Raw genomic sequence first — 25,930 nt, forward strand, 5'->3', positions numbered from 1 at the left:
GCGGAGCAATAATTGTCACATTGACGGTAACGACACGATACAGAGCATTCTCAAACATTAGACTTCCAGAGTGAACAAATGAGTGAAAGTGAATTAGGAAATTCAGTGTGTGTGTGTGTGTGTGTGTGTGTGTGTGTTAAAAACTAGTACAGTAAAATGCGTTGGTCTTCGTTACATTCACTTAGTTTTAACTTTCTATATTCTCATTTTGCATTATTTCAAAAGGATGAATTGTATTTAAATATACAGGATCTCCTTAAAAATTGATGAAAATATAGGATTTTAAAGAAGAAATCTTTCCTTTTTCACGGCGTCTCAACATGTTGTGATTGGCAGTTGAACGAGGAAACTTCCGCTCTGTGCGCGATATCGAATAACAGCTAACAACCATGCAGGTGTTCGGGTCAGAATGAGTTCACGACGTGTCGTCGTCCTTTCTCTGAGAGCAACTGACAACATCAAGACGTTCATCGCGGCTGTGGAGCTTCACAGGCATGACATCGGCTTTCTATGTACTTTGCACAATCCAGCTCCCCAGAGGATGAACTCCTTTTATTCCAGTTTTGTTCATCAAACATTAACCAACTAGAAAATGCAACATTGTTGCATCAGAGGGGTCTTCACTGACGTATTTTATCGTCTCTTCAGACCTTATTTCAGGCGTCTCATCAAGAACTTAACGACTCTGAGACGCACAAACATGCCGACTCATTTCCTGGTTTTAGGTTATCTTTTTTGGGGGGATTTTATTTTGAAAATCCAGCCTCAAGGGCCCCTGGACTTGCAAAACAGGGATGGATGGATGATTGGACTTGTGGATGGATGGATGCATAGATGGATGGATGGATGCATAGATGGATGCATGGGTGGAGTGACTGATGGACGATGGACAAAGAGCCAGACAGATGAAAGCTAGTGGAACAGATAGACCTACGATGGATGGATGGATGGATGGATGGATGGATGGATGGATGGATGGATGGATGGATGGATGGATGGATGGATGGGTAACACTGACGGAGAGAGAGACTGCTTGGAGCTGAAACCAATCGTCCGACTGAAGGACAAAATCATTTTTTCCCTCAGATCTGAACGTCAGCCCGGAGAGGAAGTCGTTGAATGCTGTCGGAGACGTTCATGAATACAGATCTCACTATCTGGCAGAACTCTTCTCACCGAGATGCCAAAAAATGCCCGCAAAGCTCCAAAAACTGTAAAAGGAACGACCGCCTAAAATAGCATTTGAATGAGTTTTGAGGGTGTTGTTGTTTTCTTAAGAAACATCACAACCAACTTTTAAATTTAGATTTTTTTTCCTTCTCGAAATCTACATAATTTTGCGTGACCCTCTGAAATGGAGACTCCTCCTCTTTGGCGTGATCTGATGGAACAAAAGTAAGTAAGTACAGTACAGTAGAGCGATTGGTCGACAGTGAGCTGAATCATTGGGTAATAAGTCAGCGCGGTGCGATGAGGTGCAGTTTAATCTTTAAAGCGAGGAGAACAGTTGAGGTCAGTATGCGGTTTGTCTAAAAACCAGTGGGGCAGATCCAGTGGAGAGCTGGTGGTGAAATGGGAAATGCACTTTCATATTTAACGGACAAAACGCTGAACAACTTTCCTCAAAATGAAAAGAAATTTGCAGGTCCATTAAATCTCTTCAGATCCACAAAGACGCCGTAGGGATCCAACAACCATCAGTTGTTGGATCCGTCATGTAGTAGTTTTGATAGCTGCGTTTTCATGTCTTCAAGTTGTTAATCACACTTAGTCTCACCTTTCTTTCTCACGAGTTTGACAGATTATGCTTTCTCGAGCTTCAAAGATAGAATTTGCCAGTGCGGTAAAAAATAAATTACCTCAATGTCAAGACAAAAAGAAAAGTTAATTCATGACCGGCTAGTGTTGCAGATTCATGTCTGACTTTTGGTGGAAAAGCAGAGATGGCAGTGAGCTGCAGAGTCAGCGTCCGGAGGTAGACGGGCCTTTTGGTAAGAGTTAGAAACTAAAAGTCATCCATGTGTCCCTGTTAGCTTCATGCTAACATTTTAGCACATGCTAATGCATTAAGATTGTAGCATTACTGTGGTGTAAAAGTGGTATTATTAGGGAAGTAGAAAGTATTAGCCCTAAATCTTTAAAGTACTTATGTGGTCCGACATCCGGCGGTTTCCCTTAATTCATATGAAATACCCCCCAAAACATCAGGCAGTGTTTTCAACCAGGGACTGGAAAACATACAATCTCCTGAAATAGTTGCATAAATATAATCTTTTCTGTATTTTTCAGAAGTGTAGCAATCTAGATCTCTGGGCTAGTAAGTCTTCAAAGCTTCACGCGAGGCCTTTTTGATTATAAGAGGTTAGAGACAACCTGTTTTAAATGATAAACAGTTGCCCAGATCTCAATATTTTATTTATTTAACTGACATTTTTGATTGCAGTTTAAATTTTCCTTTTTTCTGTATTTGGGAATGCAGACTTAAAGATTACGATACCCTAAAAGTCGGGTTAGAAGCCGCTGCTACCTTCGGTGGGTTTCCTTGCTAGCTCTCCGCTGTAGCTAGCTTGCGCTGCTCCTGCTGTTAGCGCTGCAGCTAGCACTGCTGCTAGCAGTGCTGCTAGCTCCCAGACAACCATCCATAGGTAGCTCAACGCCCGACTCGTGCAGCAGGGAGCTAGCAGCAGGGAGCTAGCAGCAGCAGGGAGCTAGCAGCAGCGCTAGCTTGCTACAGCGGTGACTCCCACCGAAGGTAGTTACCCAACTTTCACGGTAAAAACACAATTTTTCTCGTTTTTGAAGAGGAACTGAGGCTTATAGTTCCATGTTAGCACCCTGCTACCAACACATGGATGATTTTCGCTGTCTCGTGACTAAATGGCAAACACAGAAAATAAAATGACCAAAAGAAATAGTTTCTACTCCTTTAACGGGTAAATCTGCTTTGTGAGCGCCGCTGCTCCAGCTCACCCGGAGACGATGGGATGATAACTGGGCCGCTTGCTGGTCCTGTCGGGGGACCGGTGCAGTCAGTCGCTGGGGTCCTGGCAGTGGGAGCAGTGGCTCATGTCGTCAGAGTGCAGCTCCACCTGGATGGTGATGCTGTGGAAACCAAACTTGATGTGCAGCAGATCGGTGGCCTCCTGCAGCACGGACTGAGCGTCAGCGCCCTCCTCTGGCAGGAAGCGAGGGAGGAGAAAACAACACCGTGAGTCCGGTTTCTACGAGATGTTGTTGTGTACGGAGGTAGATTTGTGTCTTTTTTACGCACGAAAATGTCTTGTTTGTACGTAAATTATATCAAAAATCTTTGCTTTCAATTCAAAAACCTTTGCTCTAAAAAAAAATTGCTGTAAAAAAAAATTTGTCGCTCTCAAAAAAAAAACCCTTCGCTTTCAACACCACGTTTTTTTTGAGAGTGCACTTTTTTTTTTTTTTTTTAGAGTAATTTTTTTAGAGCGATTTTTTTTAGAATGTAGTTTTTTTAGAGTTTTTATTTTAGAGCATTTTTTTTTTTTTTTGGAAACGTAAGTTTTTTTTAGCGCAAAGGTTTTTGAATTGAGAGCGCTTTTTTTTATCAAATGTTTGGTTTTTTTAGAGCCGATTTTTTGAATTGAGAGCAAAGATTGATATAATTTACTTACAAACAAGAAATTCGCTTGGGTAAAAAAGACACAAATCTATCTCCAGAGTTGTTCTGCGTTTCTATCTTTCTTTTCTTGGCTAATGTCGCACTGTAAGAATATACGAGTTAAACCTCTGCAGAGAAATCGATGTTCAGCCACGTCTATAATTACATCTCTTTGGTAAAGTATGTTTTTTGCATTCATAACACAAAATCTTTACAATCTATCTTTAGACCCTCAATTGAACAGAAAAAGACAACAATGAAACACAAAATATGCAAAAATAGCTGCAAAGAGACAGACAATGACTGTTAAAAAAAGCAAAACAACTATAAAGAGACAGAATGAAACAAAGACACACAACACAACCTCAGGGAGACATAAAGCAACTATAAAGAGACTCGCAATGTCCACAAAGAGACACACAATGTCCGTAAAGAGACACACAATGTCCATAAAGAGAGACACAATGTCCATAAAGAGACACAGCTGCAACGATGAGATAAATTAAACAAAAAGACACACAATGTCTACAAAGAGACAAAGCTCCGAAAAGACATAACATTAGCAAAGATTAACAATAAAGAGACACACAATGTTCACATTACCGATGGCCAGGTGGACCGACACCAGCGCCTGGCCCAGAGTCAGAGCCCAGAGGTGCAGCGAGTGCATCGACTTCACCGCCTTCACCGACAGCAGCACCTCCTTCACCGAGTTGAACTCTATTCCTTTAGGAGAGCCTGAAAAAGGACAAGACACAAGTTAACACACACTGCATACCGTCATGTGTGGATGATAAAAAAACAACATAGTAAATGTGTTTTAATTATGCAATAAAAGGTTTATTTCGCTGGCAAGGTGTGTAGGACATGTGCAGTGCTATTTAAGTGACCTGTAGTCGTGAAGTGCACGTGTACCTTTTATTATGACACCAACATTATTCAAACAGCCTCAGTGGTTGCAGAGATTCACTCTTTTTAGTTTGGGGATGACATTTTCGAGCAGAGACCTAAAAATAGGTTGTTTTTCAAAATGTTAAAAATGTCCCAAAAAGCGTCCCCAGGATGTGACCATCTGTTCTGTGTTCTGCATGAACCTACCGGAGGTAAAAAGAGGTCTGTGAACTTATTCAGCGACATCCTGGTGCTAGTTAGCGCCCTCTATGGAGCGTGTGTTCACATCGTTACTGCATTCAAAGTGTGTTTTTAAAATGTACCGTAAAAGTTGGGTTACAAGCCGCTCCTATACATTTGGTGGGTGTCCCCGCTGGAGCAAGCTAGCGCTGCTGCTAGCTCTCTGCTAGCTGCAGCTGCCCGAGTCAGACGTTGAGCTACCTTCGGACGGTTGTCGGGGAGCTAGCAGCAGCGCTAGCAGCAGCATTAGCAGCGGAAGCTGATTACACCAGGTGGGGAGCTAGCGGTACTACTAGCTAGCTACTAGCTGCTACTGCGGGCGTCGAGTCGGGGCTGGTCCCGCTACCTTCGGTGGTTGTCGGAGAGCTAGCAGCAGCGCTAGCCGGCCACAGTGGGGATATAGCGAGGAGCTAGTGGGGCCACACACCGAAGATAGCAGCGGCTTGTACGGTAGCCATGAATGCGCATGAATGTGACGTTGACCTTGTCGGATCAGGTCGAAAAACCCGACAGCTTGTTCAGAAGAAAAAAAACTAACCGTCTGTGACCCTTTCGGCCTTGTGAGCCACCGTAAAGGAATAATAAGGTTCTTGCACCCAAATAACGCCGTGCTCCAGTCCAGGTGAGGTCCATACCTTCCATGAGTATCCTGAAGACGTCTCTGAGGATGGTGACGGTGGTGCAGAGGACGAACACGGAGAACAGGAACGTGCAGATGGGATCCGCAATTTTGTATTCGGGCTGAATTAGAGAAAGCACACAAAATGGGCATCAGATGGTGTTTTTTCCACAGTCAGCAGCCACCGAAGTGCCGGGGGCAAAAAGAAAAGGGAACATCTTGCATGAATTCATACATATGTAGCCTCTTTCACAATAAACGCTTTGGATAGCCGTGATGCTTTTTAAAGTAGTCCATTCTATTGCCTGATTTTTGGTTAAAAAAAAACAAAAAACCAAGAGAATATTCAGGTAAAATACAAAATAAATTCAATGTTTTCCCATTAATTTTACAGAAAAGCTGCTGCGAACAGTTTTCAGACCATAAACTATACTCAATATTCTGTCAAGTTGTTGACATTTCGGCCTCACCCTAACATGAACGTGTTCTATATCTGACCCGAAAGTAGATGATGATCGCCGCCACCATGACGCCGACGCTCTGCAGCAGGTCTCCGACCACGTGGATGAAGGCGGCGCGGACGCTGGTGTTGCTGTGGCCGCCGAGGAGCGCGTGGGAGTGGCCGTGGGCGGCGGCGGGGCTCCGGCCGCCCTCGTCGATCTGGTGGTAGCCGCTGCCGTGGGCGTGGAAGGTGGTGGAGTGGTGGAGGATGTAGGCCATGCTGCGGGAGGTGAGAGGGAGGTCTTTAATTATTGTTGAGAATCATTTATTAGGATTCAGGTTTGAGCTCCAGACGCAAATATTCGCCGCCAAGAAAGGAAAATAAATACTTTTTTAGGCGACCAAGCCAATGTGGACCTGTCAATCACCTTGTAGTCCCGCCCCTAAAGCATGATCCTAAATGACCATAATGTACTAAATGAACATCATGCTGTATAGAAGAAGACTCATTTTAAAATGTTTACTGAGGGAATACATCAAGAGAGAAGTAGAGTCACTTATATAGGCTTCTATACAACCAGAGGAGTCGCCCCCTGGTGGTCAGGAGAGAGAATGCAGCTTTAACACATGAAGAATAGACTTCTATACAACCAGAGGAGTCGCCCCCTGGTGGTCAGGAGAGAGAATGCAGCTTTAACACATGAAGCATAGACTTCTATACAACCAGAGGAGTCACCCCCTGGTGGTCAGGAGAGAGAATGCAGCTTTAACGCATCAATTATATACTTCTGTACAACCAGAGGAGTCGCCCCCTGGTGGTCAGGAGAGAGAATGCAGCTTTAACACATGAAGCATAGACTTCTATACAACCAGAGGAGTTGAGACATTTTGAATGATCGCCCACAAAATTACTGCTATATTCCATTATTTAATTTTGAATTTATGTTTTAAATAATAATAGTATGTTTTTTTAATATTCCCGACAGCTCTCATTCCTCTAATGATCACCGCTTGTGATTGTTTTTCCCAGGAATGTCATCACAGACACTCATCAAACGGGCCAGAAGCTTCATACTCGTGTTTATTAATCTCTGCCTTCACTACAACGACATAATGTCCGACGTCGGCGGCCGTTATGCATGAAGAGAGCCACTCACACTATATTGACGATGACGGCACAGCCGGAGGTGACCAACATTACGTGGCCGTTAATCTCGTAGTCGTTGCGTACGATCCTCTCGATGGCTAAGTAGACCAGAGCGCCCGTAACGATCCAGATGGAGATGACGGAGATGAATGCCCCGAGGATCTCTGTGGAGAGGAGAGAGGAGGAGGCGGGGATCTTAATTACTTTCATATCGTCAAACAGTTCATCACACTCTCTGCCCGCCGCTATCTGAGCGCCGCAGGAGGACATGAAGGTAAATAATAAAGACCCCCGGAGGCAGAACAAAAAGACTAGAAAAGCAGATTAACGGCGGCGGCGTTGTGGAGTTACAGATAGACACGCCGGACCATTCATCTCTCCTCCATCCATCCAAACGGCGGCGTCTGATCTCGCGCTCTGACCTGATCGGTGCCAACCGAAGTTCATGGTTTTGGTGGGCGGTCTGGAGGAGATCCACAGGGAGAACAGGCTCACCATCATGCTGCCGAAGTCTGTCAGCAGGTGGGCCGCGTCGGTCATGATGGCCAGGCTGTGGGCCAGGTAGCCGCCTGCAGGGAACCAGGAAACACCAGCGTTAGCGTTAGCGTTAGCTTTGAGGAGTGAAGCCAGTGCTGAAGCTCCTGAACATTCTGTCTCCTGACCACCAGGGGGCGACTCCTCTGGTTGTATAGAAGTCTATGCTTCATGTGTTAAAGCTGCATTCTCTCTCCTGACCACCAGGGGGCGACTCCTCTGGTTGTATAGAAGTCTATGCTTCATGTGTTAAAGCTGCATTCTCTCTCCTGATCACCAGGGGGCGACTCCTCTGGTTGTATAGAAGTCTATGCTTCATGTGTTAAAGCTGCGTTCTCTCTCCTGACCACCAGGGGGCGACTCCTCTGGTTGTATAGAAGTCTATGCTTCATGTGTTAAAGCTGCATTCTCTCTCCTGACCACCAGGGGGTGACTCCTCTGGTTGTATAGAAGTCTATGCTTCATGTGTTAAAGCTGCGTTCTCTCTCCTGACCACCAGGGGGCGACTCCTCTGGTTGTATAGAAGTCTATGCTTCATGTGTTAAAGCTGCATTCTCTCTCCTGACCACCAGGGGGCGACTCCTCTGGTTGTATAGAAGTCTATGCTTCATGTGTTAAAGCTGCGTTCTCTCTCCTGACCACCAGGGGGCAACTCCTCTGGTTGTATAGAAGTCTATGCTTCATGTGTTAAAGCTGCATTCTCTCTCCTGACCACCAGGGGCGACTCCTCTGGTTGTATAGAGGCACGCCAACTAAAACAACTGTTCATTTAGCTGAGTCTCATCTCCAGACACATTAAATGTAAAAACCTGCTGATAAGAAGTGTTTCACCAACTGTTAAACAACCTTAATGTCCATCTGAGACATTTAAAAGTTTATAAAACGTGTAATTTAATGAAGCGACAAACCGTGCTGTGCATTAACATCCTCTTTAATGCCTCAGGTTAAGAAAAAAGAAAAGATATGATATTCTTTTATATCATCATAAACATCTGGGCAACCAACCAGAGAAGCATTTTACGGCCTTTTCTGAGCAATAAAAAAGTTTCTGTTCTTTGTGTCGTGTAACTTAGAGAGAAATGTGCAGAGACTCAAGACTTCAGCACTGCAGTGTTTCTGTATACAAACGTCTGCGTGAAAGAAGTTTCTTTTGTCATATACATACATTCATAACTTAGCTTTCTGCCTTACCTATGACCTCGCCGATCATGAAGACGAGGCAGACGGCCGACGCGATGTAGAGCTTCTTCCTGGCCAGCAGCCGGTCGCCGTTCTCGTCGCGCGCCGGCGCTTTGGCCCCGTGGCAGTGGGCGCCGGCGGGCCGCTTCAGCTCGATGGCGCCGGCCAGGCCGCCGTTCTTGAAGGGGAAGTCGGGGTACTGCTCTTTGGAATCTGGGAAGGAGCTGCAGGGACAAAGAGGAGCTTGTAAAAGGTCCCAAAGGGCTTTATTTCAGAAGCAAGATGGACTTCTGCAGAAGTGTGACTCCAAACTGTTTGAGATTTCCTCCGTTGGCTTCAAGGTTGTTGGTCAGAAGACCAAAACAGCATCGACACAAAGCTGAAAACAGACTTTATTAGAGGTCCGAGGTTCTCACAGGTCGGCTACAAACATGCGAGGGTCTCATAGAGTATGATGCATTGAGATTAAACCAGACACAGAGTACTTTGAAGACAGGACTTTTACTTGTAGTGGTGTATTTTCACAATGCAGTATCGGTGGCGAGCCGTGGATTTTCTACCTGTGCCTTCTGTGTCGTTTTTTTGCTGTTTAAAAACTACACTTGTTGAGGAAGAGTTTGCTGAAGGTGGTATAATCCTCCAGCGAACTGGCGTTTAGGGAGTTTCTTCAGCTTGTAACCGCATCAGTGACTGCAGCGTAAGACACACAATGGATTGATCTCGGGAGTAAATGTTGCTGCAGAGCAGAGTATTGTTTGGAAGAGCAACGCTTAGTGGAAACAGATATTCGCCCGACAAAGTGGATCACGATCAATGTTCACCGAGGTGGCAGGATGCCGAGACGAGGGTCGTCCGGCAACGAAGAAACAGACGAAATCAATAAAAAACAGACTGAAGTTCAACCACAGAGACCTCGTTTCAGTGCATTTGTACTTGTACGATTTGGTGATTTGCATTTAGACGTCTATAAACTTTAGACCAATCAGAGTATGTTGATAGATAGATAGATAATTACTTCATTGATCCCCAAAGGGAAATTCAAGATCCTAACTATAAACTGAAGTATTTCACGATCTTTTGCTCGACTTAATTAAATATTTACGATATTCTGCGAAACCTAACTACAGATTTTACGATCTTTTCCGAAACCTTACGAAATAGTTCACGATCTTTTCTAATTCTAAGTATTTCACGATCTTTTCTAATCTCGTGTGACTGGTGAGGAATGTTGTGATGTCGCTATCTGCTCACACTGATTGTGTTCTATGAGAATTAAACATCACAACAAAAGAACATCCAGTTGGATTTTAATCGTGGCAACAAAACGCTGACTTCCCCATTTTACTTCACACACACACACACACACACACACACACACACACACACACACACACACACACACACACGCGTGTCCAGGTTGCTGCCCACCGGTGCAGTGAGGGGAAGCAGCGATGATGCGACTAAATGAGGTGGAAGAAGCCTAATCTCAGCTCACTCCAGATAACCGCACACTGACACACACTTTATGTCACACACTTCACGTGGGAGGTTGCCAGTGTTTCATGATTAGCCTTTATCACACGAGCACACACGCACACACACGCACACACACACACACACACACACACACACACACACACGCACACACACACACACACACACACACACACACGCACACACACACACACACACACACACACACACACACACACACACACATCATTGTACGTCCAAACTGAAAAGAATCAGCCAAGTGGAAAACAGATTCTGTTCAATTATTCCACAGGGACATGAGACACACACACACACACACACACACACACACACACACACACACACACACATGCAAACTCACACACTAACACACACACACTAACACATGCAAAGAAACACACACCTTTATACATACAGAAAGTACACAAATACTCTAAAGCAACGTTATGTTCAATGTGAGGATGATAATAATAATAATTATATATATATATATTTAATACAGATTTAATAAATCTGAGACTATCTTTAAAAGATTTGTACTATTAATTAATTAATTAATTAATTAATTAATTATGAGTCTAAAATGTTCCTGTGTGCTGTTTGACTGCAGGTTGAAGTATGAAATATTAGTGTTATGCTGCATCGTGTTGAAACACAACATCTCTATGACGAGCAACACAGAGGTGATGAAGAGGTGATGAAGAGGTGGTGAAGATCTTCCACGCTCATCGTCATCGCCTCGTGGCGCATATTTAATCTGCAAACGTCTGGACGGCAGGTTCCTGCATCCTGTTCAATGAAAGGTGGCATCATCATTAACCGCTGCGTTAAGTTGTGTGTCTGCATGAACGACGACAACGTGCACACACACACACACACACACACACACACACACGCTGTGGACGTCTGGAGACGCTGGAGTTCATCTGTTCGTCAATAACCTCGTCAGGTGGACTGAGGGGAGAGTCAGTGATCTGTGAAATGATGCGACATGAGGATGTTACCGCTGCAGTGTGTACTTCATGCAGTGTGTACTTCATGCAGTGTGTACTTCATGCAGTGTGTACTTCATGTAGTGTGTACTTCATGCAGTGTGTACTTCATGCAGTGTGTACTTCATGCAGTGTGTACTTCATGCAGTGTGTACTTCATGCAGCGTGTACTTCATGCAGTGTGTACTTCATGCAGTGTGTACTTCATGCAGTGTGTACTTCATGCATGTGTTGTCTTTCCAGGGACGAGAGAAGTCAAAGTCTTATTCCTGTTTTAGCCTCAGTGAGGCGTCAACATGAATGACATGGAGACTATTTTTCACTATTTAACACATCTGAACAATATCTCACATGTGTTATTGTTTATTTTAATATCAAAATAGTTAAATTAGACTTTGTGGTGGAAGATATAATTCTTTGGTAATTTGTTATGTGAAATTTTTACCCGATTAAATAAAGATTAGCTCCGTTTTTAAAGGATTTGAGATAAATAGGTCAGGATTAATCATTTATCAAGAATACCTTCAACCAAAAAAAGGACTAGCCTGCTCTGCTCTTATTAATGGCTCATTACCGGTCGATGAAGCGTTAATAAACCATTAATAAACTCATCAGACACGTGTGATTAACCCTTTATAAAAAAATTCCCCTTGGGGATCAATAAAGTACATATCTATCTATCTATAGAGAAAGGCCTCATCAGATTAGTCAGATCCTTAAAAAAAATCATATATCTTAAATATTTTGGGCCTAAATGTAAACACATTAAAAAAAACAACCTTTGCTGCCACACACACACACACACACACACACACACACACACACACACACACACACACACACACACACACACACACACACACACGGTACAAATGGTGCATGAAATCCCAAATGTGATGCCATATGCACTTCTCTCTCTCTCTCTCTCTCTCTCTCTCTCTCTCTCTCTCTCTCTCTCTCTCTCTCTCTCTCACACACACACACACACACTCTCTCTCACGCGCGCGTGCACGAGCATACACGTGCACGTGCTTCCCCACCTGCACGTCGCCTCTTTCTCAACCTTAATAAAACAATAACTCTCGACATGTGTCTAGAAGAAAGGCCTAAAATATCTGCGGCAACACGTATGATGACGTAAACGCTCTCCGCGCCTCGTGCGGGTCACGTGCTCGTAACGCGCAGGATTGATCTCTAAAGTGAAAAAAATCTGATTTATGAGAGAATAAAAGCGTTTATTAACAACCATGTTTGGTTGTGGAAGATCACGAGGAGGCCTAAACCGATGAGATATGAAATAATAACACAGATATTATTTTACTATTTTCAATGTTATCCATCGGTGTTGCTGTTAAAAAACATTTGAACAAATTACAGATGATGCGGAAGGTTTTTTTTGCAGAAGAAAAATCTATATTTAAGTTTAAAGAAGAAAAACATGTACAAATTAAATTATTCGTTTTCTTTCTACTAAATACACACTTATAATTTAAAACCCTTCAAGATAGAGATCTATAATATGATTATATTGTTATTTTCAGAACATGAACATTATATTTTTCTGTTTTAATCATTTATATTGATCAAAATATTATTTTATGGCATTACATGCCTTCATTTGTATTTTTAAAACAAAAAAATAAATGTGTTTTTAATACAAATAATCGCCTAATATGTCCCCTCCTGGTCGCCGTCCCGCTCCCGATGGGGCTGATTTGCGGCTCCTCCGCGTGCAGGTGCTTAAACACGCGCGTGTTTACTGTCCCACGTCTCCTGCAGACTGCCTTGCGCGTGCACACGCGCGTGCACCGGCTCTCGCTTCCCCATTTTTTTTATTTTTTTTTGTTAATGACAGACGATGAGTTCCCTCGCGGGGCCGCGGGGACATTTGTCACGCGCGCTGTCCGCGGAGCAGCCGAGCGTGCAAATGAATTTGTTCATTGACATCAAACAGCCCCGCAAAGTGCGGCGTCCCGCTCAGCGCGCGCCATGACGACCGCACCGCGCGGCACAGCGCGCTGCACGCACACACGCGTTGCATTTTATGCGCAGAAGTCCCGGAGAAACACAGCTTTTCTAGTGCTGATTGTGTGTCTTTAATACAATAAAATAAAGGACATTAATCTAATGCCATATTCAACATCATCCATGCAGTTGCAGCCATTCATACTATAATAATAAGAAGAATTAAAAAAAACCCACCTTTGTAGTTTGAGAGAATACATTTTCGCACTCTTCTCATCTATCAGTTGAGATTTCTCCGAATTTGCAGCGTTATTATCCATTTGGCCCGTCTGAGATTTAAATATGTGAATGAATGTTATTTTCAAAAGAACTCAAGGTGATTATTGTGGTTTTGGAATCAGAGGATGCTGCAGGAGTTGCCGGTGAGACGCGACAGGTCCGAGTCTTCCTTCATCCGAGACTTCAGAACAAACCGATAAATTCCTTCATGGCGGTCTGAGGGAGCTTTTTCTCTTCTTTTTTTAAATATGTATTATATTGGAGTTGTAGCGTCGGTCCGCGGAGCAGCAGCAGTAGCAGCAGCGCAGCAGCAGCAGCAGCAGCAGCAGTGGTGGAAACAATAAGGACACTGCAGCTGTTAGTTAGTTACTGAGACCTTCCGGTGAAGCTGACTGAGAGCAGCAGGAAGCAGGTTGGTGCATCCCATAATGGGACGAGCATCGACATGAGAGGAAATCAATTCAACGCGGAGGAATTGCTCACGTAAATCGAAATATTTTTGAAAGGATGTGTTCCAAAAAATGTTTTTTAATAAACAGACTTTTGTCCTGCCTTTGCAGATAAATCTGCATATTTTCATTCATCCCGCTCTGCATTCATTTATTATCAATCCAGCATGATACATGGTTGTTTCAAGGCAGATTTATGCCATGTTGTAAATATGTGATGCAGCAAAATGACATTAATAATGTAATTTTTTTTTAAAAGTTCAATGTTTCTCTTTCTAAAAACTTTTTAAACTTTGTCTTTCTTCGTTTAATGCCAATAATCAATAATCATCAAACTTATATGGTGAACTAAACTAAGGGTCATTTCAGTAAAACAAAACATTGTGTGTAAAAGTGAATATATATATATATATATATATATATACATATATATATATATATATATATATATATATATATATATATATATATATATATATATATATATATATATATATATATGTCTATTTAAAATAGACAGAATAAATAATAATCGTATGTATGCAGCTAAGAACTGTACAAAAAGTATAAAGCAAGAGGTAAAAAAATCCATATTTAATATGACATAAGTCCAGGATAACTACAAAGATACTGCACATACAATAATTTAATGTAACATACACATATATGGGTTGTCTTAAAATAATAACGTTTAAAACCTCTCACATCTGCAACGTAAAGTCACTGTCAGTTACTTTGAACCGGCCGAAGATTAAGATGTAAACAAGTCAACTGGTGGCCGCTTACTGTATTTATCACACGATGTGTTTTAAGATATAAAATGCATTACAATAGTAGTATGTAGTAATATTATTATAGAGTTTCGTCTCCGGTCGTTTCTGGTCATCATTCATTGTGACAGCCGCGCCAATGATGCGTTCAAAGTCTGGTGGGAAAAACGTACATTTTAGTTTAGTGCGTTTATTGTGTTGTTGCAGCCACATAGCCTCTATGTCAAAACTGATGCACACGTTATTTTTTAAATAGAAGTAGCACAAATGAATTGAAATAAACTATTCAAATTGTGTCGTAGTTGTGGCAAGAAAGTAGCAAAAAACAACCGTATTGCATATTTTATGACAGAAAACTGCTAAATTCAGGTGTGACAATCCAAAAGACTGATCTGAGGCTTCAATTGTATTAATTTGTATTTTATTAAAAACAACATCTACTACATCTTCCACACTTCTAAAGTATGAATTAAGAGTAAGTGGCATTTTTCCGATTACCAGAAACGCAGCATCAGTTTACGCTTCCGTGACGTCACAACGCTCTCAGTGTTTGGTTTTCCGCGCCGCGCTGACTAGAGGATCCGACATGGAACCAGCGAGCAGCGCCTGTATCGTTAAACCAGATGGACAGCCGACAGACGCAGCGGAGTGCGCGGACAGGCCCGCTTCCCGGTCCGACAGGTGATAATAAATACACAAACAAATAAAGTGTAAACGTCTGCGGCTCAGAGTCAGAAACAGTGAGCGGTTGACGTTAGCTCGCGGAGCTAGCTGACGCGTTGTGTGCGCGTGGCTGCGGTGAACAAAAGCTACGCGGACGAGCAGCGTTCACGCCAGACTCTTGTGTGTAAACAACGGATTGTGTCCGTTAGGTTGCTGGCAAACATTTCTAACAGGCGTGATTTCATCTTTCCAGTGTTTTAACGTGTCCCGGTTAATTCGGCATAACTAAAGACATGAATAACCTTTGATATGCTTCGTATTCAAGTGTCTAATGAGTATGGGTTGTTATCATGACACGTAGCACTGTGGGGGTCAAGTATCTGTCTGTGATGCTGACCTGGTGTGTGTCATTTCCTCACATGTATGCTCAAGCCCAATAAAAACAACATATATAGGTCAGGTTAATGATTTGCTCGACTAATGCAAACTTCAGAAGCTAAATCCTTAACACATGCACACAAATAACTGTCACATTGGCAGGTTTTGCTAAAGGATTTCTCCATTGTCTTCTCTAAATACTAACAAATATACACATTTGTACTCTCTGGCTACATATTTAAACTTTTGTTTAATATTTACAAGTCATACAAGGGTTCACATAGTGTCTTTTAGCTATTTATCATCACAGATATCACTTATCTCGTTTAAAAAAAAGAGAAAGAACCTTAAATCTTCATTATTTCTTCAAGAAGTTACACAAATAAGTTGGAGACGATCTTATTTTGAGCAGAATAAAATATCGCAAACAAAAGTGTTAATCTACTCGAAATGAAGACCTTGTTATGTTTCATATATATTCAGGATGTCCATGTTTATCGTAAGCAAGACATTAATAATCCTCCAGATTTGAAGATGTAATTCAACCTGATGACGTCACAAGAGGTGGAGGTTAGTTTAGACGCTCATGTCCCCGCCAGGTGATGACAGCCTTACTCACGCGAGCGTTGGCCTCCACCTTTGAGCCGCGCTGCTGCTGCGTCCGGGGCAGCGGTGTGATTTCCTGGGGCGGTTGTCGGCGAGTTCCCCCGTCCTCCCCCTCGACCGCACCGACAGCAGAGACCTCACTGCGGAGACGAGTTCAGAGAGAGACGCCGGAGCCCATCGCCTCCCTCTCGCCTCTCCGCAGGACAGTGGAGCGTCTGCAGGGCCACGAATATAACAACAGCTTTTAATGGCCACAATTTGGGTCCTTTTTTCTGCCCATTTATAGCCTCATAAGCTATGTTTGATCAGAAATAAAGACCAATTATCTTTGTGGAGCCTGCAGATGCCACACAACAATTTAAATGCCTTTTACATGGAGCAGCAGCAGCAGCAGCACGGGGCCAACTATGAGCTGAACGGCATTTCTGATGGCGGACGGCGTAAAAACTAACATTGTTTACGAGTTGCAAACTAAATCAGAGCTGCATTCTGCAGGAAAGTGTTTGATCAGTGAGGTTAAAAGTATTTGTGTCTGAGTTGAGATGCTTTTCATACCCGTGTATTTTCTTAAGGGCTCGTGCTGCTGTCTGATCTCGGCGTCTTGTCGTCTTCCCCGTCTCTCACTCCAGCGGGAGCGGAGACGATTCCCTGGACGGCCTCTCGACCCGCGTCCCTCGCTGCCCTTTGACCCCGTCTCTGTCGCCGAGGAGACGGACCACAAGCCGGTCCAAGACCGAGCCGCCGCTGCTGAGGACCAACAAGCGGACCATCTACACCGCCGGCAGGCCGCCCTGGTACAACGTCACCGGGACCACCTTCAAGGAGGCCTTCGTCATCGGTGAGCCAGTGTCTGTGTGTGTGTGTATATGTGTATATATATATATATATGTGTGTGTATGTGTATACACATACATATATATATATATATGTATGTGTATACACATACATATATATATATATATATATGTATGTGTATGTATTTATTATGTTTCCTTCTCATCAGCCGCCATCTTGCTGATCAGCAGGTAAAATATCGTCCTCGGTTCCAGCGGCAGTAAAATTAAGCCTGTGTGTGTTTTTCTGTGTGCACGCGTGTTTGTCTGACCGCCTCGGGGCTGATGGCCCGTGGCTAAACGCATCGGGGCGGCGTGGAGCGGCGAGTGGACGCCGTCTTTAGTGGCAATCTGTTGTTGTCAACGGGCCGCGCTGGCTGCTCTCAATTTCACACTCTGCTGTTCTGCAGTCGATAAAAGAGCCCGACTGTGCAACTGCAGGGGACTTATTAGACATGTATGTGTGTATGTATGTATATGTGTGTGTGTGCGCGCAGAGATTTCAAGAAGCGATGAAGAAGTGTGAAGCTCACACACTTCGGTTTTCTTTCTCCTCAGTTTGGTTTTATTGCAAATAGAATAAACTGTTTTATCTGTGATAACCGGCCATATTGAATCTATACGAACACGGTCAATAGGATTTAGTAAAGTCAGAACTGTGGTCGCTCTGAAGCTGTAATCGCCCTCAAGAGGGAGGAGCCTCTGCAGTGATTGGTCCTCAGTTGCCCCGTCAGCAGTTTTGACCTTGACGGGTCTTATCTGAGCGACGACAACAACAAAAAGCCTATTTCAACACTTCACCAAGAGTTGTTTATACCACAGAAGTAGCTCTGTAGGCTATTTCTGTTCACACACACACACACACACACACACACACACACACACACTGGTTTGGCAGTCTTGGCCCAGTTCCCAGGTGGTTTTCCTGAAGGACGGCCGCTGTGGTCCATAACTCAGGAGGTCGAGTGAGGCCACTCGGGCTTCTTTTTCTTTCTTTTCTCCTCTTCGTGGGGCCAAGTTGTGCGTCCGTTGTGGTTTGATTTGGCTTCAGGGAAAGCCTCGAGGGAAATTTCTTCAAATTTGTCACAAACGTGCATCTGGACTCCGTGCTGATGTTTCCCTTCACACTCGTCAGTGTATTGTTGTATTAAAACCACGTTGCTGATGATCATTCACTAAAAATATCATTGTGTTTCATAAAAGCACGACAGACTTCTATGCATTTTCTTCAGGAATTCTCCTCTTAATGAGAAAACCTTTTGCTTACATTATTATTCATTCTTTGTTCTCTGGATTATTTCTTTATTAAACCCCAAAACTACGCCGGTCTCGCTGGATCTTCAGTTGTGGTTCTTGTGTTCTGCTCCTCCAGGTCTGTGGAGGAAGTGCTTCTGGTAAAACCACCGTCGCCAACAAGACCATTGAGGCGCTGGACGTTCCCTGAGTGGTTCTGCTCTCCATGGACTCGTTCTACAAGGCAAAGCCTCGCGTGTGAGTGGAGAACATGAACAAGTATGAAGGTAGATTTGTTTCTTTCTTACGCGAGCAAATTTAATGGTTGGTAAGTAAATTCTCTGATTGCAAATCCCAAGTCTTTACTCTCTTAAAAAAAAAAAAATTGCCCAACAAAAAAAATCTCTTAAAAAAGGCTCTCACTCCAAAAAACGCTCTAAAAAAAAAACAAAAAAAAAAATTTTTTTTTTTGAATGGTTCCTTTTTTTGAAAGCATATATTTTTTTTGTTGAGTGTGAAGATTTTTTTTTAAAAACAAAGATTTGGGATTTGCAGTCAGATAATTTACTTACAAACGAGAAATTTGCTCACGTAATAAAGACACAAATCTACCTTCATAAACAAGAGTCTGTGAGGTGATTGTAGGACATGAAGAAGAGTCTGTGAGGTGATCGTAGGACATGAAGAAGAGTCTGTGAGGTGATTGTAGGACATGAAGAAGAGTCTGTGAGGTGATTGTAGGACATGAAGAAGAGTCTGTGAGGTGATTGTAGGACATGAAGAAGAGTCTGTGCCTCCGTGGTTCAGGTGCTGAATGAAGACGAGGAGGCGCTGGCGGACAGCAGCGAGTACAACTTCGATCACCCCGACGCCTTCGACTTCGAGCTGCTGGTCTTTGTCCTGCGGAAGCTGAAGAAAGGGAAGAGCGTCAACGTCCCACTGCAGACGCAAAGAATGGGTGAGGAGCCGTTTGTGTGTCTGTGCAGAACAACGGTGATCAACACTATGCTAGATAGAGAGATACTCTACTAATCGTGCCACAGCAGCAGTTATACATACAGGTTACACAATAACATGGACCAAAAATGCACAATATATACGACAAATAGAATAATTTGAAAAATTGACATTATATAGAAAAAATAGAAGAACATAAGAAAAATGCACAATATAGACAAAGATTATAATGGAAAAATAAGGAAAATGCTATATATATATATATATATATATATATATATATATATATATATATATATATATATTATAAAATAAAATAATAACGCGCAATATTTACAGTACATAAGAAAAATGCACAATGTATATATCTAAATTCATAAGAAAATAATAACAAAAATGCACAATTTATATACAAAAAAATATAATAAAATAAGGAAAATGCATATATATATTTTTTAATTATATATATATATATATACATATAATTAAAAGAAATATAATTATATATATTTTTTATTTCTTTTATTTTTTATATTTATAAAAAATAAATATACAATTTTTATATTTATATATATATATATATGTATATGTATATGTATGTATATATATATATATATATATATATATATATATATATATATATATATATATATATATATATATATATATATATATATATATATATATATATATAAATAAATAAAAATGGGTCAAACTTTCTTTTCATTTTTCATATTGCTTGTATGTGACCGTGTCATCGTTGAAGTGACTTTAACGGCAGCTGTGTTTCATGTTTGTATGAAAAGTGATCGTAGCATTATTGATCATTTAAATCTGTATGGATTGAATATTGGAGCGAATAATAAACTACAGCTGCAGCGTGGCGGGTAAAAGCAGCGTTAAGGTCACGCGTCAGTAGCTCCGCCCCCCAGGGATCGATTGGTCGATCACAGCTGAACGCGCCGGATAATTATCTAATTATTAAGGATTCAGTGTCTCGAGACACGAGCGCTCAGAGCCCCGAGGCCTCGTGGGAATCGAACCGCCGGCTCCGCTGCTCTGGGACGTGATGTCACGGCTTTGTGTAGTTTTGTGTATCTTTTTGTAGCTCTTTGTACCTTGTTGTGTCTTTGTGGACTTGTGCAGCAGGTTGGATGTGATTGGTTCTCGGGGTCGTCGACTCGCTTCAGAGGAGATTTCTTAGTTTTTATTTATTTCAGATAAAACTCAAGGTCACCTTGTCTTTCTCTCCCTTGTGCTCTTTTTTCCATCTTCCTCTCTTTCTCGCTCTTTCTTTTATTTTTGTCTTTCTTTTTCTTTCGTTCTCTCTTTCTATTCTTTCTCTCTTTCTCATTATTTTTCTTTCTTTTTTTTCTCTCTTGCTTTTTCTTTTCTCTCTCTCTCTCTCTCTCTCTCTCTCTCTCTCTCTCTCTCTCTCTCTCTCTCTCTCTCTCTCTCTCTCTCTCACACACATTTACGTTAAAGACACTAAATCATTTCGGGGTAAAGAACGAGGGAAATGAACAAATCGATAAACACTCATCTGTTTTCTCCTAAATTCACTTCCTTCTTCTTCTTCTTCTTCTTCCTTTTTTTAAAACTTCGCCTGAACGCTCTCCTCCTCTCTTTGTTCTCTCTCTCTTTTCGTAAAAAAAGAGAGAGAGATCAATACAAAGTGTTCGGCTCATTGACTCCGTGGAGCCGGTCAGAGGAAGCTGACGAGGTCGTGACATCCTCTGCACCATTTTACCTTTGATTGAGACCGTGATGACACACACACACACACACACACACACACACACTCTGTTGGTTTTAGATCAACCCTCTTTCGTGCTGTAAAGTTCTTTTCATCAACACAAAGTTTAAATGATGTGTTTATTTCCCAGATAGAGACAAAGTCTTTCTCCGTTTCGGGACTTTCTTTCAGTAAAACATGTCTGCTCGTCAATGAAGAGACACATAAAGCATATTGTTTTATATGAAGACGTTTGTTAATTCAAGATGTTCTTTCTTTTGTTCCTCGTGACAGAAAACTGTGTACGGGGCCAACGTGGTGATCTTTGAGGGAATCCTGGCTTTTGCCAACAAGGAGCTGCTGAAGGTGAGAATACCTTCTCTCTCTCGTCAGCAGCTCTTCTCTTGCACTTCTCTCTTACTGCCAGCAGGCGGCAGCGTTCGCGTCAAAGCTGCGTTCTCTCTAATGTCCAGCAGGGGGCGACGAGCGCCGCTGTGTTTATCCTGTGCCGTGAGTCCAGATGTTTGTTTTTTTTTACTGATTTTTCACCTCCTTTTCTCCTCTTATATTCTGTCTTTTCTTGTCCTTTTTGTGTGTATACATACATGCATGCATGCATACATACATACACACATGCATACATGCATACATACATACATACATGCATACATACATACATGCATACATACATACATACACACATACACACATACATACACACATACACACATCTCCTTCGTCTTCAGAGGAAGCTCCGTGTGAGATGTGAGGCGTCGTCGTCTTCTTACTGTCTCTCAGTGTTTTGACCTCTTTGCTGCTTCGTGCTTCTGACCTCGTTGATCAGACGCTGCTCATCCAGCTGAATGAAGCTCGTTTGGCTTTTGTCGTCTTTCGTGAAAGACAAAAGTTGTCGTTGTCGTTGAAGCTGAAGCATGAAACATCTTCTGAGCATGAAACTGGTTTCAGCAGAAATGAATTCCTCTGCTTGTTGCATCGCTTTTGGTTTAAAGTGCTGATTTTTTGAGGAATTGCATTTCTTGTTTGTGCATTTTTTTCTTTTATTTTTTGTTGGTTTGAATCTTTGTTGTTGTAAACAATCAAGTTGGACAACAAGATCCTTTCAGAGCAAACGAGACTTGATTCCATGCAGAAGCCTTGCAGCAGAAACACGACGCATTTCTGCTGCAAGAAACTCTTCTCTGGCCGGTTGCACCTTTAGTTACTTTTTATCTTTGTAAACATGTAAACAAAGTATTCAGACTCACAACGTGTGTGTGTGTGTGTGTGTGTGTGTGTCTGTGTGTGTGTGTGTTTTGTTGCAGGTCGGCTCTGGCCTCGGCTCACCAGGGTCAGCCGTTACCCAAAACCCTCAGCGTGATGCAGCGCACGCCGCAGGTGCACGGCATGCACACCATCATCAGGTCAGCACACACACACACACACACACACACACACACACACACACTTGGGTTTTCAGCGGGTGCTTCAGTGGTTTCCTCTGCTTTCGCCGCAGGAACAAAGACACGAACAGAGACGAGTTCATCTTCTACTCCAAGAGGTTGATGCGCCTCCTGATCGAGCACGCGCTCTCCTTCCTGCCGCTGGAGGTGAGACTCCTCTGGTTGTATAGAAGTCTATGCTTCATGTGTTGAAGCTGCATTCTCTCTCCTGACCACCAGGGGGCGACTGCTCTGGTTGTATAGAAGTATGCTTCATGTGTTGAAGCTGCATTCTCTCTCCTGACCACCAGGGGGCGACTGCTCTGGTTGTATAGAAGTCTATGCTTCATGTGTTGAAGCTGCATTCTCTCTCCTGACCACCAGGGGGCGACTCCTCTGGTTGTATAGAAGTCTATGCTTCATGTGTTTAAGCTGCATTCTCTCTCCTGACCACCAGGGGGCGACTGCTCTGGTTGTATAGAAGTCTATGCTTCATGTGTTGAAGCTGCATTCTCTCTCCTGACCACCAGGGGGAGACTCCTCTGGTTGTATAGAAGTCTATGCTTCATGTGTTAAAGCTGCATTCTCTCTCCTGACCACCAGGGGGCGACTGCTCTGGTTGTATAGAAGTCTATGCTTCATGTGTTAAAGCTGCATTCTCTCTCCTGACCACCAGGGGGCGACTCCTCTGGTTGTATAGAAGTCTATGCTTCATGTGTTGAAGCTCATTGAATCTTCTTCTCGCCCGTCCAGGAGGTTTCCGTGGAGACGCCTCAGGGTGGTTTGTACCACGGCAAGAAGCTGAGCGGCAACAGAGTACGTCTGAGCACGTCTTACACGCCCAGCTGGTGTTCCCTAAAGCTGCATACACTGAAAGCCCTCGTGTGTGTGTGTGTTTTGTGTGTTTTGTGTGTGTGTGTGTGTGTGTGTAGATCACCGGCGTCTCCATCCTGAGGGCCGGGGAGACGATGGAGCCGGCTCTGACGGCCGTGTGCAAGGACATCCGTCTGAGGAAGATCCTCATCCAGACCAACCACGACACCGGGGAGCCCGAGGTACGCCGAGTTTACCCACAATGCACTTTGTTCACGTGGCGCCTTTTCGAAACGAAAGGTGGCTTTTCAAAATAAGATACAAAAATAATCAATTTATTAATCCTGCGGGATCCAGAAACGTGCAAACAAGTAGTGGGATGGATCTAAACAAGTATTATGAATATGAGTCTAAACAATAAAGAATGTGAAGTAAAAAAGGTTAAAATATATATTAATATAACTACAACTGTTATATGAACAGACTAGATGGAAATGTCAAACAAAAGATGATTTTAAAAAATGAAATAGTTTAAAAGTGCGACATTGAGCCAAGAAGCAACATGTAAAAACATATCTATATAATTAAAATACAACAATATAAACTAATAATAATATAAAAGTAAAACGTAATAAATACTTCACAATAATGAGTTAAAAACAATAATGATAAAGAAAAGATGAATTCTAGGATTTTTCCTCTTTTTCTTCTGTTTAGTTTGGACACTTAAATCATCACAACTTCACATTATTTCAGTTTCATCTGATTTTAGGGTTTGTTTTTTTCCTCTTTTTCCATAAAACTCCTTCAAAATGTGTCAATAATAATAATTAATAACTACCAGCTGTGCTGTAATGCTCCTCTCAGCTTCACTACCTCCGGCTGCCTAAAGACATCAGCGAGGACTTCGTGGTGCTGATGGACAGCACCGTGTCCACCGGCGCCGCCGCCCTCATGGCCGTCAGAGTGCTGCTCGTACGTCAGCTTTACACACACACACACACACACACACACACACACACACACACACACACACACACACACACACACACACACACACACACACACACACACACACACTTTCTGCGGCGCTCTCACTAACGAGCTTCCTCTGCTGAAGGACCACGACGTGGCGGAGGACAAGATCTTGCTGTTGTCGCTGCTGATGGCGGAGACGGGCGTCCACTCGGTGGCCTACGCCTTCCCCGAGGTCCGCATCATCACCACGGCCGTGGACAAGGAGGTCAACGACCAGTTCCACATCGTGCCGGGCATCGGTGAGCCGGTCCGCTGCAAAGCTGTGGTTTCATGTCACCTCGACCCCTCAGTTTAACTATTTCTTTCTACGTTGACTCAGTGACAGTTTAAAGCGAGTGAAACCTGTTTTGTGACCTTTGCATCCAGTGTGCAGCATGCGTCGCCACCCGGTGGTGAGGCTGCAGATTGCATCCTTTTTTTTTCTTCTTCCAGATTTTAAAAGCCTAATCTTCCTGCTTTTTTTCCTTTTCTCTCTGAAGGTAACTTTGGGGATCGTTACTTCGGCACCGACGCTCCGTCTGACTGGTGTGAAAGTGATGAAGGGATGGACTTGTGAGGAGAGAGAGAGAGAGCGAGAGAGGAGGGTTGTTCCAGAAGCAAAGAGGCGACGAGCTGCCTTCTGGTCGGAGGTCTCTCCACGTCGGAGCCGAGTTTACAGACGTTTAAACTTCGACGGGTCCGTCCGTGTTCCTGCAGGACGCTCGGCTCCTGAAGCCGAGAGAAATGCTCCAGTGACGTTGTAAATATTGTCGGATGTGATGCAGGTTTCTTATTCGAGCACCTAACGGTTTTTTTTTAAACGGGAAAATCTTGATTTGTTTGCACAGCGATCAAATGTAAATAAATCATTTCGAACGTCAGCCGGAGAGATTTACAGTTAATTCCTGTCCGGCGACACGTTCCAGTCTTTAGTCTCCTGCACGAGTATTTGGTGTTTAGGGGAGAAGTAAAAAAATACCACGTCTACTTATCAGTACTGTGAAATTCATACTTGAAAAATGGCCGCTGATTGAAGTGGAAAACATTCATGTTGGTTATTTTAATTATTTGAGTAAAAACACTATTTCACTCGGCTGCTGAAGCTTTTTTTTTTTTTTTAACAAAATGACTGAATGTTGAATTTGCTCATTTAGTTTTTGTGGATGAATTACAGAAACTGACCCACATGGTAGTTTATTGTTTTAAGAGACTCTACTTTATAATAAATAAGTTTTAAAGTTTGACAAAGTAAATTATTGGCATGTTCAAATACTACAAACAATATTTCTGGTCTGAGTTAGAAGTAGGTGGGGCTTACACGTACTTCATGATGGTGATTGGTTTGAGTTAGAAGTGGGCGGGGCTTACATGTACTTCATGATGGTGATTGATAGGTAGAAGAAATATAGAATGTTCTGACAAGCAGGAAAACATCGTCTGTCATACGAGTTTAACTACTAAATGTTTTGCGTGTGAATGAGAGAATCAATTAGTTTAATAACTTCTTTTTTAATACAATTAAAGAGCAGAACAATAGAATAAAACCACAAACAAGCAAAGAAACATTGAAAAAGAACAAAGACGTCACATGATTGCACGAGGAACTCTTCACTGTGTTTTACACA

General features: G+C 42.7%; 1 protein-coding gene and 1 pseudogene across 1 annotated transcript; one reads left to right on the forward strand and one right to left on the reverse strand.

The window, feature by feature from the left end:
* Window positions 1–3,029: 3,029 nt before the first annotated feature.
* slc30a2 (solute carrier family 30 member 2) lies at window positions 3,030–13,453 on the reverse strand. The gene is made up of 8 exons (XM_068577326.1): window positions 13,371–13,453; window positions 8,695–8,906; window positions 7,392–7,538; window positions 6,980–7,133; window positions 5,880–6,102; window positions 5,398–5,503; window positions 4,235–4,369; window positions 3,030–3,175 (listed from the first exon to the last, which is right to left on the reverse strand). The coding sequence occupies exons 1-8, from the start codon at window positions 13,451–13,453 to the stop codon at window positions 3,030–3,032; spliced, it is 1,206 nt and encodes a 401-aa protein (XP_068433427.1).
* Window positions 13,454–15,203: 1,750 nt separating this feature from the next.
* On the forward strand, window positions 15,204–25,485 carry LOC137785918 (uridine-cytidine kinase-like 1; annotated as a pseudogene).
* The last annotated feature ends 445 nt before the right edge of the window (window positions 25,486–25,930 follow it).

This window comes from Clinocottus analis, unplaced genomic scaffold, assembly GCF_023055335.1.
Source record: "Clinocottus analis isolate CAN_PGR_092001 unplaced genomic scaffold, fCliAna1.0.p SCAF_15, whole genome shotgun sequence".
Lineage (NCBI taxonomy): Eukaryota > Metazoa > Chordata > Actinopteri > Perciformes > Cottidae > Clinocottus > Clinocottus analis.